Genomic DNA, 16,074 nt, shown 5'->3' with positions numbered 1-16,074 from the left:
AATCCAGCCTCAAACACTCATTAACTGTGTGATCTTGGGCAAGTCATTTAACCTCAGTTTCCTCACCTGTAGAATGAGGAAAATAACCTCTTGGGGTTGTTGTAAGAATCAAATGAAATAATATTTGTAAAGCAAATGAAATCAAATCAAATATTTGTAATATTTGTAAAGCACTTAGCACAGTGCCTGACACCTAGTAGGTGCTATAGAAATCCTGGCTATTATTAGCCAACAACTGTGCACGTGCTGATTTGCTGAGGTCCTGACGACACGGTTGTTGTCAACTGGATAAGGTTCAAAATTAGACCAAACCAAGAACTGCCATAATAATAGGGTATGACATGTCCTTCGAAGCCTAAATAGCTATTTGTTCAAATGCATCCATCTCAAGAAACTGAAACAGGCGAGCAGAGAGTCATTGTCACTGGTTTGTATGCCTGAGATTTTTTTTTTAATCCATAAAATTAAGATAGAGATACAGACTTTGAGCCTCTCCTGTTATCTGATTGAGGATTTAGAAATCCTTTTCAAGGCCTAAATCCTAAGCTCCCAGCCACACAGTAACTGACCAGCCCTGTTATTTGACTAGTCGGGACAAAATTGGATCAAGAATTATTATTTGATTCCTACAGCAACCCTGTGGAATAGGAGGTTTGCATATTGGTATCCTCGTGCGCAGATAAGGAAATTGAGGCTCAGAGAGATGATGCGCCGTGCTGGTAATGAAATGTTAGAGATGGGATCCAAACCCAGGTCTCTATTTTGACTGCAAATTCAGAGTGCTGTATCCAGCTCTTCACAACCTCACTGGGGGTTTTCTTGGCAAAGATACTGAAGGGGTTTGCCATTTCCTCCTCCAGCTCATTTTAGGGATAAGGAAACAGCATTAAGTGACTTGCCCAGTGTCACACAGCTAGTAAATGTCTGAGGCCAGATTTGGACCACCTGGTTTCCTGTAGTCAGGAAGACCTGAGTTCAAATCTGGCCTCATTTAGTAGCTATATCAACCCGGGCAAGTCACTTGATATCTGTCTTCCTCAGTTTCTCCAGCTGTAAAGTGGGAATAGTAATAGCATATATCTCTGAGGGTTGTTGTAAGGATCACATGAGATATTTGCAAAGCGCTTCAGGAACTTTAAAGTACTAGGTAAATGTTAAGTTATCATTATTATTATCATCAGCCACCTCCTGAGGATGTATGCCTTTCAGTAGACTAGGGGTTCTCAAAATGTGGTCTGTGGGCTAGTGATCCAAGGAATGCTCAGAGAATCAAGGGGCCTTGGAGGTCATTTAGTCCAACACTCTTTTTGCAGATAAAGAAGCTGAGACCAAGAGTAGATAATCTAAGGAGAGGGGTGGGCGTTGCTAGGTGGCAGTGGATAGAGACCAACCCCTAGAAATAAGAGGACCTGAGTTCAAATCCAGCCTCAGACACATTCTAGCTGTGTGAGTCGGGTCAAGTTATTTCATCCAGATTGTCTTGAGAAACAAACAAAAAAAGTTAACCTAAGGTCACACAGGTAGCAAGAGGTCTATTGTCACAAGTTTATAATGAGGATCCATATGTTTTTGTTTATGAATTAATAACTGGCATTTCCATAATACTTATATATGTATATATGCATAATTAAAATATATGTAAAATATGTGTGTATTATGTGTGTATGTATATGTGTTTTGTATGTGTGTGTATACATATGCATGTGTGTGTGTATTTCATTTGGCTGCGATAAATAAAAGATCCCCTTTTTGTTACTTCATCCCATCAAAAACAATGCTAGTCTTTCCATTTATTTCAGCTGTGTGACCTTGGTGTTCTGGGCCAGGCTTAATCCACATCAGGATAATATTTCTGAGGCACTCATATATGATAAAATGTGATTAAAAACAACTTTACTGATCACAAAAAATTTAAAAGAATACAACTCCTAGTTTAAAAGGATATAAAATGCTTCTCTTCTCCAGCTCCATAATCACCATGGCAACTGGCCCCACTAGGTCAGGAAAGCATTCCCTCAGGCAGTAAGAGCTTTGATAAACCTTCTGACACCAACAGCCTCCTTGCTATCTTAAAGCACCAGCCTCCCCTGAGTTGAGGACATTGGATGAAGTCGCTGAAGAGGAAAGGGAAGAAGGGGGAAAGAAGGTGGGATGCAAAGAGAAGTTTCCCCCTGGCAGTGGAATCGTGGATATCATCCCATCCTCTGCTGTGCTCCAACCCCATAGCCAGGCCATTCTTCCTCAGTGAAGGCACCTAATATCCCACTCAGCAGAGGCACAAAACAAGAAAGTCTTTCCATACTTGGGAAAGGCCTTTGAACTCTTTGGACCACCATATCCTCATCTCTAGAATGAGGGATTTGAACCGGTATGCTGAAGCCAGTTTCTAGCAGCAAGCCAATTGGCATTTATGAGCAAGTGTGAGCATTTTGTATCTTTGAAATCAGCAAATGCCATAAACAGGGCTTGAGACTTAAGAAAGTGATGGAGAAAATATTAATCAGGCAGATTAAACTTAAAAGGGCATAGTGGGTCCTTTTCTTTTTCCTGGAGAACTAGTTGTTAAATATTTACCAACACTCCCCTGACTAGGTCCCTTCCTGTTTTAATGTTCTGTGATTTTATGATGAGTTTTCTTTTGCACTTGGTAAGTAGGAGCAGAATAGGGGAAGTGAATGGAAGAGGGCTAAGTGACCCATTGAGTGCTTAGTCTTGCTGCAATGGTTTATAGACTGAAAAAGATTGAGAACTATTGGCACCAACTACTTCCATCCACTCGTTAGAGTCCCTACGTAAAGCGCTGTTCAATTTCAATGGAAATCCATTTTCTCTTTTCCCAGCTCCGCCATTGGCTAATGGTGTAGACTGATATGAAGAAAGAAGGAATGTGAAGATTAGCTTAAGGAGAAGACCCAAAACATGAACTGATGGAGAAAGGAAGCCTATTTTTATTATGTAACCTCTTCTTTACTGCAAAGAGGAAAAAAAGAAAAAAGCTTTTCTCTTCTGACTGTTTACACAGCGTCTGCACCAAGGGATAAGTTATTGTCATTGTCCTGTGCTGGTTAAATATAGCATACAATTAGTGTGGTGAGTTCTTTGGTTCAAATGCTCAATCACTACTAAGAGGAAAGAGTAAATCACTTCATGCTATTCATGCACAGCCCTTCACTTAAGGTCACAGGAACATAACCGGCAGCATTTTGTTTATGTTTTCTTAGTGAATTTGGAGAGAAAGGAATGTCCTAGTCAGTAGCTATCAGGCAAATTTGATTGTCTGTTATCAACTTCCTAGATGATTTCTGCTCACCTACAGAAACCAAGTATTCCATTTTGTTTAATTGTGGAGAATGTGAAACAAACAAAAGAGTAATTCTTGATTTTAGAGCACTTTAAAAATCTCTAGTTCAAAGTTAAGGCTACAAAAAATAAGAATACGGTTGTGTGTAACATAACAGTGGTATGTAGAAAGCCATCAAGGTCAAACATATGCTAAGTATGATATGGATAAAAATTTATTTTCATTTAGTTGAGAGAAAAAGATAAGTTGAATTAGCTTTATCCAACTTTATATCTGGTAGGTTGAGGAAGCCAGAACAATCCAATATGGCTTGTCTCTGAACTGAGTTGACAGAGCAGCAAGTCATATTTACTGAGCATCCTCATGGACACAGCAAGAGTTTCTGGACCAGAAGGGGCATGCAGTTGACAAATTCAGGACAGCTGTGCATCATCATAGGACCATCTAATTATGAAGTGGCCGGCCAGTCTATGCCCAGTTTTATAATGTAGCAAGAAATGTGTTCTAGAATGTTAACTGCTCACTTAACGTGTCTCGATTTCCCAACCGCAACCTCTCCTCAGAAATGGGGTTCCATTTTTGATTGATTCATTCCTTGCATGTCTGTCTTTGTAACAGTATTGTTACCATGCCACAGGCTTTAATTTGCTGATGGAATGAGACAAAATCTTGAAATGCCACATAAGTACACTTCACCTTTTGAGTGTATTGATTAAAAATTATTGTATTGTAATAATTCAGCTTGATTGGTGGAGCCTGTCTGAAATTATGACTTTGTTATCTTTCAGAGATGAAGTAAAAATCATTAGTTGACACTGAGTGCCAAGATCCCACCAAGGAACCCAGAATAGCGCAGCTCATATCCTATAGTTTTGGGTTTTTTTGACTGAGCTATCCGCCATCAGTTTATGCCTGACAGCTTAGAAGTACATTTTCATCCTCTATTGCTTGAGCAGTAATTTAGCTTGAAGATTTTTTATGCTGGTCTTAAGATGGTTTTATCGTGATCGAGTTAACCAACCCTAGACTCATCCACATTGGAGAGTCAGGACAGGTTGTAGGGCAAACTAAAAGGACAACCAGGAGACTGGGAGATGCCTTATAATCTAGCCATGCACAACAAAGCCAGAGCCCATGTAATTCATGTTGCTCTACACCAGGAGTTCTCAACCTTTTTTGTGTCACAGATCCCTCTGGCAGTCTGGTGAAACCTACAGGCACCCTTCGTAGAATGTTTTTAAATGCATGCAATAAAAGGCACAGGATTACAAAGGAAATAGATTATACTGAAATACAGTTATCAAAAAATTCTCAAGTTAATGCATCCAGGTTAAGAACCTCTATTGTCTAGTCACAATTCACATCACAGAACATCACATCATGTTGCAGATCCACATACGAAAACTGGATTCTAAGATCTGAAAGAAAAAAAGTTGACATAGGAGAACAATGACTCTTAAAGAGCAATACATTCATATATTATAACTATATAAAAAACAAGCAATCCTAGAACACACCCAAAATATGGGATACCATAGAATATCTGTATTGAGTCAAAAGACGTGGATTCTAGGTTCATGCTGTATCTCTTGCTATTCTGTGAACTTTTAATAAGTTATAACCAGAGTCTCACCCATATGACAAAGGACAAGTACTTCTCAGAGTTGTGAGAACCAAATAATTTACTTGTATGCCCATTATTCATTGATTTGTGAGTAGTGCTGGCTTCTAACACAGTTAAAGGTAGAACATGCTACCTTATAACTAGTAATGGAAAGAACCCTTTGTATTAAAAATACTTCATCCTGGTGCTGCACCGAAAGAAAGAAGGAAAAGGAAAGGAACAAAGGAAGGAAAGAAGAAGGGAGGGAGGGAAGGAAGGAAGAACCTCTATTCTAGACTAAACAGCTTTGACTTAAGGCGAAAGGTAATAATTATTAATTTTATTTCTTTTAAATATACACACTAGGCAACAGTATTCATTTTAATATTAGGAGAATGTTTTTAGAAATCATATTAAACAGGCAGAAATAATACATAATGTATTTGGTGGGTCTAAAAGTTTAGCACTTAATTATGGCTGCTTCCAATCCTTATTTACTTAAATGTCCCTAACAAAAATGTCTCATCAAGGAAATTTTTCAAGAATTGTTGGACATCATATGTGACGTTTTCCATGGAGGAATACATGTGTCATTATTCTAAGCACATGCTGAAAGCTTTTGAGTCTGTACTGTGTCTATGAGGATTTGAACAATAGCTGTTGAAAATCGAGGTGCTGTTAATGAATGTGGAAAAATACCAATGACTTTTTTTTAAGCAACTTCTAGTTATGTCTTACCTGTGGATTTCTGAACCCATGAGTCTATTTCTCAGCTGTCTAATGCACGTGGAAGATGGAGTCTGACCAATGCCTGTAGAACTTTGTGTGACATCATAGTTTGTTGTCTACAACTTTGTTTTGTGCTTGTGGTAGAGGGGAATCCAATTTATATATTCTCAATTTTAAGTTGATTGTTTCTGTGTACTTTATGTAGAAAACTTGATGTCATAAATGTTGATTCACATTTCACTACTCAATAAATATCTTGTACGGGTCACTACTAACAATAAAATCCTAAATTGGAAAAACTGTCTTAGGAAAATGGGTACTATTTGTTTCTGTTGATTCAATTTTTTGTTGTTTCTCTTATGCCTAAAGATTCTCACTTAAGTTCAGTTAACCAGAGTTTTTAGTAAACCATGAGGCCTTTGATACTATCACGTAACTAAAGATAGTCCACACCTGAATATAGGACATTCCACTAAAATGAGATCTCTTTGAAAAGAAGGAAAGCTTAAATAAGGAAAACGCTTGGCAGCAGAGGGAGGAAGTCAGTGTCAGTGAGGAAGGAGCAAGGAAGTGTGCTTCTTCCTGGCCCAGTGCACCTATGGAAGAGATTCATTTAGGAGAGCTGAAGGAGTATGAAAAGAAAAAGGTCTAAAGTGAAGGGAAATTCGTTAACTTTAGAATGAAGATGGGTGGGTGGGTGTGAAGTAAGGGTAAAGTAAGCAGACCCAAGAATATAATCTATACAATAACCACAACAATGTAAATGGAAAAAAAAAACCAACTACTTTCTGAGAAATTAAAAGTGAATGTAATGAAATCACAAAGATCTAGTAGGTTTCAAATGAAGAGATATGAGAGAACAACCCCAGTGCACCCCTTTATGGAGGTGGGAGGTCCACAGGTGTTACCCATTGCACAGGTTTGCAAACTTTTTCAATGTATTGATCAGTTGTGCTGATTTTTTTTCCTCTCTAAAAAAATTAAAATAAGATTTGTTATATGGGATGACCTCTGGGAGAGGATGGGGAGAAGTACTCAGAATAACTATGGTGATGTAAGGAAAAGAAGTCAATTAAAAACTTTTTTAAAAGTTCTTTAAAAGGAAGAAAAAATGAACAGGGAGAGGCTGGAGGGACATAGATTGAAGAAGGCACAATGGAAGAAGGCAGAGCAAGATAGTATTTAAAGAGAGGTAAAGCAGAGGTGAGGCAGCTACATGGCTCAGTGGAGTCAGGAAGACCTGAGTTCAAATTCAACCTCAGACACTTACTAGCTGTGTGCCCTGAGCAAGTCACCTAAATTGTGTTTACTTTAATTCACTGGAAAAGTAAATGGAAAACCACTCCAGTATCTTTACAAGAAAACCCCACAGACAGTATTGATGTGCTATGGTCCACAGGGTCTTGAAGAGTCAGACATCACTGAACAACAACAAAAGCAGATGTAAAATAGAAGTAATGGAAGTCAGTGGTAGAAGGCGGACAGGATGGGGAGGATGTATGTCAGCAGCTAGAAACTGAATCCAAGGAATTATTAGAAGAGCAGGAGGTGTAAAATTGCTAACCAAAGCAGAAGTATCATTTGACTGGAGTTTCTACCCACATGTAAATTGGTAGTGGTAGAAGTACATTTCCCTTAAACAGAAACACTCGCCTTTACACAGGTACTGGACTTAAAAGACATGTAGGTAAGCAGATGTGCCCACCTTCTTCCCTCACAGCCTGCTTGGACCTCTGTGCAATTATCAGAAAGCTTTCCTAGCCTTCCAGTGCCTGCTCCAGTTTTACCTCAGGTCAGTGTAGGGTTTAAAAATTCAAATGTCATTATACTACAGTATTTCATAAATTAATTCAAATTGGTTCACCTTATCCCCATCCCATTAAGACTCTTGTCACCTTCCCAACTTCAAGTGACCCAAAAAATGTACACTCACTAGAGGTAGTATGCATATAGAGTAATTAATGGTCTGCGAAATGTAAACAATACAATATTAAAACTCCCCGATGCTATGCTGCTCCAGAAAATGTCTCAGATCTCTGCTTCACCTCCATCCAGGTAATAGCTGTCCTACAGAGTGCCTTCCCTAACCCCCTGTGGCTGGCCCTGCTGTGACTGTTCTACATGGCAGCCATTCACCAGCTGAATGTCCTCTGCTCCCAGTGGTTACCAGAGGGTCTCTCTAATGTCCCCAACATCTCTTTGAGATGCCCCAGGGGTCCTGGATCTTTAACAGCTCTAACAGTAATCTTTCTTCCCATGATACATTTTAAATTGGTTAACATCATTTGGAGTAATGAGATGATAGAGAGACACACACACATACAGAGAGAGAGAGAGAGAGAGAGAGAGAGAGAGAGAGAGAGAGAGAGAGAGAGATGGATGGATGGATGGATGGATAGACAGATTTAGTTTATTGAGTTCAACCCCCTCATTTTACAGATGAGGAAACAGAAAGAAAGACACAAAGACATTGTCTAGGATAACACAGCTAGTAAATGTCAGAGAATTTGAACTCAGGTAATCCTGACTCCAAGTCTATTGTCCTATCTACTGGCTCATGATATCACTGATTAGAAGTTCTTAACTTGGGAGTGCAGGAGGTCTGTGGCTAGATCTCAGGGGGTAAATATGAATGGGGAAAAATATGTACATATACATATATCTCTATATCTTTATTTTCACTAACCTCTAATTGAAATTTATATTTCCTTCAATTATTTGAAAACATACTGAAACGAGGTCTATAGTCCTCATCAGATTGTCCAAAGGGACCATGGCACACAGACACACAGACACACACACACACACACACACACAGACACACACGCACAAGACTAAGAATTCTTGTACTAGAACTTTCTTCTTGTATTAAAACAGCAAACAGGAAATGGTAGAGGAGAAAGTGTCTGTCAGAACCTCAGGAGGCTGCTGGGATAAGAAAAGGGGGTTGCCCCTTGTGTGAGAAGGTTCTCATCTCCAGCTGATGAGAATTAGTAGGGCTGGTTTCAAGAGGGTGCACTAGACTGCAGTCCCCTTGGCTTTATTTAGGAGCATCAGGAAGTGAGTAGAACACTGGCATAATTGGTTTGGAGGTGGTTGGAGCTTGCCTGGGTGCTGTCAGTACAGTATAACGGAAGAGAAATGAAAGCCAGCATGTATTCTGGCTATACCGTTAGCCAGAAAGCAGGTTCAGAGCATCCTTAGTGGGTATACATTTAAGCAATAACCTAAGAAAGGATAGAGAGGTGCAAAATGAATGAATGTGTAGGATGAAAGCTTGATTCCGTGGAGGTAAATTGCAGGCATACCCCGACAAGTGAAGGTATTAAGGGTGAGGACAGAGGCTGGAAAGCACCAGGGCCTCAGATTGATTATAGAACCGTTTTTGTTTGTTTGTTTGTTTTTAGGCAGTTGGGGTTAAGTGACTTGCCCAGGGTTGCACAGCTAGCAAGTATGTCAAGTGTTTGGTCTGAGGTCAGATTTGAACTCAGGTCCTCCTGACTTCAGGGCTGATGCTCTATCCACTGCGCCACCTAGCTGTTCTAGAACTGTTCTTTTATGTGCTGTTGTGGTACTTGCTTAAAGGGGAGTGTTTGTGATTTTAATTGCTTGTCCCTCCTTTTCCCCTACCCTCCTCCCCAGTCAACCCCCAGTACAGCACATACCAGTATGGGGCAAGCAATGATGAAACTGAATCTAAGTTTTCGTCTTGGGCAATTATTCTGAATCATGAGCAGCTAAACTTGTTCCTGCTTCTATCAGTGATCAGGGAGCTGCTGGGCAAACTGTCAATTTGTCTGTGGCCTCTAGCATTCCTCCAACCAGCAGCGGGCCACTTAGTTAAACACCATTGGAAGCTGTCATTGGCTGGAGTGACAGATAGCTTTGCCATCCAGTGACAGAGAGAAAAGAAGGAGAAGAAATGCAATTTACAGGCCCCAGTCCTGTATCACCAACTGCCTACTAGACATTTCTAACTAGACGAGCAATGGGCATCTCAAATTCAGCACCTCCAAAACAGATCTCATATCCTTGTGAGTTATCTTTTTTCAACTATAACAGCAATTAAAACCAAGTCTTAAATTAAATGGTACCAGGCCTTTGATGAATCACTGTATCACAATATGTTAAAGATATTTTAAAAGCATATTTATAACCATTGCTCTTGCTAAAAATACTATTATTCATGATGTGAGTAAAAATGTTTTGTATTATTCATAAATATTATTTTAAAACATTTCATCTTTAGTTCATCATTTTTAGATTCCCTTTTTATGTCTTGATAGACATTTATCAGTATAATAGTATGTCTCAATAATTTGTAAATAAATAAATAAACACATTGGAGGGTGTTTAAAAAGGGTTTTTTATTGATAGGGGTGTATAACCAAATATAATTTCAGACCACTGATATTAAAAAAATAAATTCGTCACCTCCTCCTTCAGTTTTTTCTCTCTGATAATTACTTTGCTTCTCAAACTTCTATATAATATTTATTGATGTTGAATTGCTTATTTTGTTCTTTGAATTGCCTTAATTGCTTGTATTCTTTTAATCTTTTGTCTTTTGATATTAATTGTTGATTGAGGGATAGAGACCAGGACTGTTGTTTCATTTGCACAGGGAACTTCCCAGGTGAGAGTATTTTTTATACCAATGCAGGTTGGCACCTATGATAATTGAGATTATCAATAATTTCTGGTATTCTTTTGTTTTCAGGATTCTTAAATAACAATAATAACTATTATTATTACTACTATCATTGTTATTGTTGTTCACTGGAAAGGTTCAGGTAGAGGCTGAATATCTACCTGTCAAAGATGTTGTAACAGAATCTTCTACATTGCCAGGGAAGTTATGAGATCAGAGAATTTAGAGATATAAAATATCTGTTCCAGACCCTTAGTTTTAGAAGATGAAATTGAGGCCCAGAGACTCACCCAAGTCACTGAGGTAGAGAGCAGCAAAATTGGAATTCACAAGTCCTTAGACTCTGAAGTCAGTCTTGTTTCCTATGTCCCTTTTACATTCATGTAATTCTAATCCAAACCTGCAATCTCCTCTCTTGCTAGGCAAAGAAATGGTACGTCTGGTATTTGCTCTCTAGAAGAGGGATATTTCAGATAAATAAAACATGTTAATTTTATACTGGCCAAAGAATTATGCTTCTTTTCATATTAAACACAATGAACAAATAAGCTTGCGATGAATGCAGGAAGTATCTTGCCCATTTATCATCATTCATCCTATTTGAAGAGCGGGCTTTAGTCTTAATGTCCACATTACATTTTAACATAGAATTTTACACCTTTAGGAGTCTGACCTTTAGACTTAAAATCTAACAGGAAAAAATCAAGCAAAGCCTTATAATACTTCCTGAAGGAAAATCCATCTTAATAATTGTTTGATATCAATGGAATAAGTAATTCAAAGGGTAAGTGTGCTCATCTGACACTTATTTCCCATTTTATTGACTTAAAAATTCTAATTTTACCCCACCCATGTTTGTATGAAGATCCCACAGGTGTTCTAGTAAAGGCCATGAGCCACAAGTCCATTCTCACCAAATGATTAAAAAAAAAAAAGGCTAAGATGCCAAGGAGTGTATGGCACCATGGAAGAGCAGGCTGCATACTTCTGCCATGTCTGAATGCTATCTTGGAAGGAGAAGTTGTGGAAAAACAAACCACCTTACTTATTTCCTCTGACCTGACCTCCATGCCTTTGAAACAGCTAAGTCAAACTCCAGTCCTGTCATGCCCTCTCTGGACTTGATAGTCCAGAAACCTTTGGCATACCCCAGATCAGGCTTCACTTGACTCTCTCAGCTTAGGACTCAGACCAGGTTCTCTTTTCCTCATATCCCTTTGCTTTACAGTGCAAAGGGAATATTTAAATACTTTGCTAAGACTTTGATATTTCTATATAGCTTGGTTTTCCCTTTCTTCCTAAAATGCTAAATATCTCAGGATGTGAGTTTAGATTGAACGGTTCCACAGGCATGACACAAGCTATGTGATTTGGTTTTGTTTTTGTTTTTTAATTGTTTAAGCTACGTAATTTGTATGTGAAGGTGTACAAAGCCAAAGGAGAAAAATTGGCACCCTTACCAGTTATCCCCCATGGGTTAGAAGTGTGACAGTCCATGTATATCTGAGCACTGTCTCTTTTCAATGAAACTATTACAGGGTTAGGCAGGTGCACAAGCCACAACAATGTTATAATTTTTAGATTTAGAGCCATACATAGGGCCATGGAGCCAGTCACCCTATTGTCTTATTTGCCCTTGAAATTATAGCCAAGAGGATCACCTAAAGTTTCTATAATAATTACGATTCATGTGTGATAGCCTGTTATGAGTTAACAGTGGATCCCCTTATTGTTTTACTGGAATACAGGAGGTTTACAAAAAGAAATACTGTTTTTCCAGGCTATGTCTCTCTTGTAACTTGTGAGATTGAAGAGACTGAAAATAGACTCCAACCAGAAAGAAAGGTTGTAACTTACGAGTGATTGGAATGTCACATTTTATGAAGAGTTAATGCTTCTTGATTTTCTGGATTCTAATTAAAATGTTTAGTTATAAATCTGAGACTTAGTTACTTGTGAACAATCTTAAGGATCTAAGAGGAAATCCCAGAGAGATTTGTACATATAAGCAAATGAAATTGAGTCTGGGAGTAATAGGACCTGCACCCCTATTGCATTTGGTACTCGGAACTGAATATAAGACTCTGCTTCAAGAGCATCCCTTGACCTCTTATAAACAAGGGCATAATTATTCACTGTGGACCTGAAGTAATAAGATCTGTGTATGTGTGCGTGTGTCTCTGTGTGTATACACATGGTATACACACATACATGTGTGTATACGCATGTACATGTATGTATGTGTGAATGTATGTATGTACACACACACCTTTCTCTATGATGGGAAGAAAATAGGAAAGAATTAAAAATATACAAAGAAGTTTTAAGGAGTAAAGGAAGGGACATACGAAAGGTCAGCTGGAATGACTTTAATCTGTATAAAGTGGGAGAATTGACCTTCAGTCATAAGTATGTGTTGAGAAGCAATAGGAGCTGCTATTGGAGGATTAAATAGAGAGGAGAAGGTTTAGAAAAGTTGCTATGGGCAATGGCAGAGAGAAACAATAAGGTAGAGTAGTGACTAATAGTCTAAAAACTTTCTTCCTTGAGTTCCTTTTATGGAAGGTTGTTTGTTATAGAGTTGAAAGATTCAATGGGATGGACAATTATTTTCTTTTTTATTAAATTCCAAAAGCTATGCTTAGTCATAACTATTAAGAGACTTGAGGATTATGTGTTTCGGGGTATTTACACTATGTTTCAGATCTATAAAAATAGCTACTTTAATATGCACACTCTGGCTGGGCATAGTCGCTAATATATTTTTGCTGTGGTTTAAATCTCACAATACAGTTGGCTTTAACAAGTGATTCATATCATTTCATCAGAAATGTTAATATTTGGGGCAACAATCTTACACAGTTCAAATTCTGGATGTGTAAAACATACATACATAGTAAATTTGTGGAATGATACAGTATAGTACAGTGGTATTGGAGTCAAGAAGACATGGGTTCAAGTTCTAACTCTGATACATAATAGTTGTATGACCCAAGGGCAAATCACTTTACCTCTCAGTCACTTAACCTTGACAACTCTCTCAGACTGCAAGTGAAGGATGAATTGTTGATCTACATTAACAATCCCACAACTCCCCACATCAGTAAAATGCCCGCAGGTCTAGCCCAAAGACAAACAGCTAGAGAGTCACATACATACATGCATGCATGCATGCACGCATACATACACAAATAAGTAAATATATAAGTAGAAGAATGAATCTATAGATGATAGACAAAAGGAATATACATATTTAAGTATTTTAAAACCCTTTGAAATTTCTAAAACTTGAGAAACTTAATCTAGAAGTATATAAATTATATCTTTTAAAATGGTAAAATAGCATTAATTTTGTACTCTCCCCATAATAATAATCTAGGTGATAGCTATTTTCCAACTATGCTCAGATATGGCAAAGCATTCATTTCAATAACACTTAGAGGCACTGCCAGTTGATAATTAATCTCTACTTGTATATGTGTATGTGTGTGTGTCTGTGTGTGTGGGAAATTTTCTACTCTCCCACCTTGGGGGGAAAAAAGAACCAAGACAAATTATATGGTTTCATTCCACCCAAGAAAATTCTAAAGATACTGAACTGGGTTTTCTAAGTACTTCCCTCTGCTATCCACCCATATTTCCTGGTGTAGTGGAAAGAACATTGAGTTTGACTTTGAAAGACCTTTGAATCCTGACTCTGAAGGTGGGACCTTCTACAAATCACTTTAACTTTCAGAGATTCAGTTAAGTCATCTTGAAAAAGAGAGGACTAGATTAGAGCAGGGGTTTTAACTTTGTCTTGTCATGGATCCCTTTGGCAATCTGGTAAAGCTTATGAGTCCTCGAAATTACACTTTTCAATGTATAAAGTAAAATGCATAGGATTAAAAAGGAAATCAATTTTATTGAAATAAAGTTATCAAAATATTAAAAGTTCCAAGTTCATCAACCTCATAAATTAAATGATCCCCAATGTTCTGTCCAACTCTAAAAATCCTATGTTAGTGTTATATGCAAGGCTCACTGAATTCGGCAGCTATGAACCTAATTGATATGATCTGAGGCTTTCCTGGAAAGGCTCCCAGTTCCCAAATACCTACTTCCTTCTTTCCATATTCCCGTTTTGGCTAAACATTGAATGAAGTTATTAAAATACTATCATCCTCAACAACATGTGCTGGCATATCCCCCTTAATATTGTCCTGAACGTTTTTGTTTTGGACTAATGTCATGGATGTGTTATCATGTTGACCCGTCACCCAATAATTGTATATCCACTATTCCTATGGAACTGTCCTCTTTCATGGTGGTTTATCTAATGTCCTTTCTTTACAAAACCAGTGAATGAAGGTAGAAAGGTTGTATCTGTAGTTTTGTCCATCTTATTTTCTAAAGATAATAGGAGGATAGGGCCAAGGAACTAGACCTGTGGTTTCACTGATACAGAGACCTTGAAATGAGAAAACCCCCTCTACCAATGCAAGGCAACACCTTTTCTGCAGCTTCTAGTCTTAGAGAGTTGTGTGCAACACTGAGAGGTTAATTGATGTCCAGGATCACACAGCCAGAATGCATCAAAGGCAAGACTTGAACTCAGGCCCTCTATCATGCCAACTGTCTTCTAAAAATGATAGCAGTTCTCATCACTGAAAATTTATTTTCAGACCTGTGTTCCTCATGAGAACACAAATCCACTAAATATCAGAATATCTTGAACACCAATTCCATCTTTTCCTGAATAATTGGGTCTTTGGGGGCCTCATTGACTCTTTAGACCTAAGAGTAGCTGTTTATGACCTGGCTTGATTCAATCTGTTAGTTAAAAGGGTCTGTCTTTCTGCCATACTAGTACCTAGCATGACTGTTGATAACAGCCTGCCATCATGAAATGTATCAATCAACCAACAAGTGTTTATTTAGTGCTTACCCTGTGCCAGGAATTTGCTAAGTGCTATCCATACAAAGACAAAGAGTTGAATATCCTTACTTTTAAGGAGTTAATAATCTTATTGAGGAGTTTCACTCATTTGTTGGGAGCCGAGACCTTATGGAAAATCTCTAAGTCCTTATGAACTTAAGGGGTCAGGATTTATAGAGGCTTGCCTCGAGATAAACGCTACCATGACTCTTGCCCCAATTCAGTTTGTTGATTCTAATCAACTCATGCCCAGCCTTGAGGCCAGGTGGCTGACTCGGACAGATAATACTAAGAACTGGGCAGGGAAACAATAGATATGAATTTTGGCATTAAAACTACTTTCTCATGAGAAAATAAGGATCTTTAGTTGCTTAGTTTGTGTTTGCTATTAATTAGCACTTGTAGATCATTTCTCATGGTACAAAGCTGTTTTTCTATGGGTGTATAATGAGAAAACTCCTGAAATAAACTAGTCTTGAGCATTAACCTCTAAGACTCACCTAGCCCAACTTTTCTTTCTCCGTTTTTCCTCACTGCTCTGTCCTACATCATGCCAGCTGCTGGCAGTTGGTGCCTAAACAAGGACCACTTCAGCCTTGGACGGGGACCACTTAACCTGGAAGATTGAAGACAGAACATGACACAGTGGTGCCTTACCGGATCAGAGCTCCACTACAACAAGAGACAGAGGGTAAGGGAATTTCATTTCATGTTGAAAGAAACACGACACTAGGCTTATTCAGGGATTTTTCTGCTCTCCTTTAGAATGGGTCAGATTCAACTTAAAGATCGAGAGCAAATACCTTCAAGTTTTCTTTCCTCTCATTTGGCTAAAGTGTGTTCTCCCTGGAGAAAGCTCACTCTCCAAGATC

General features: G+C 38.3%; 1 protein-coding gene across 1 annotated transcript in view; it reads left to right on the top strand.

The window, feature by feature from the left end:
• The window catches only part of SLC6A3 (solute carrier family 6 member 3), a 96,829-nt gene extending 90,894 nt beyond the window's left edge, over positions 1-5,935 (top strand). Inside the window, exon 15 of the mRNA XM_020976729.2 lies at positions 2,841-5,935. Within this exon, the coding sequence (XP_020832388.1) occupies positions 2,841-2,864 (24 nt within the window). The 3' untranslated portion in view covers positions 2,865-5,935. The remainder of the gene's footprint in view (positions 1-2,840) is intronic.
• The last annotated feature ends 10,139 nt before the right edge of the window (positions 5,936-16,074 follow it).

This window comes from Phascolarctos cinereus, unplaced genomic scaffold, assembly GCF_003287225.1.
Source record: "Phascolarctos cinereus isolate Bilbo 61053 unplaced genomic scaffold, phaCin_HiC Scaffold_4;HRSCAF=312, whole genome shotgun sequence".
Classification (NCBI taxonomy): domain Eukaryota; kingdom Metazoa; phylum Chordata; class Mammalia; order Diprotodontia; family Phascolarctidae; genus Phascolarctos; species Phascolarctos cinereus.
This window is presented reverse-complemented; position numbering and strand designations above follow the sequence as displayed.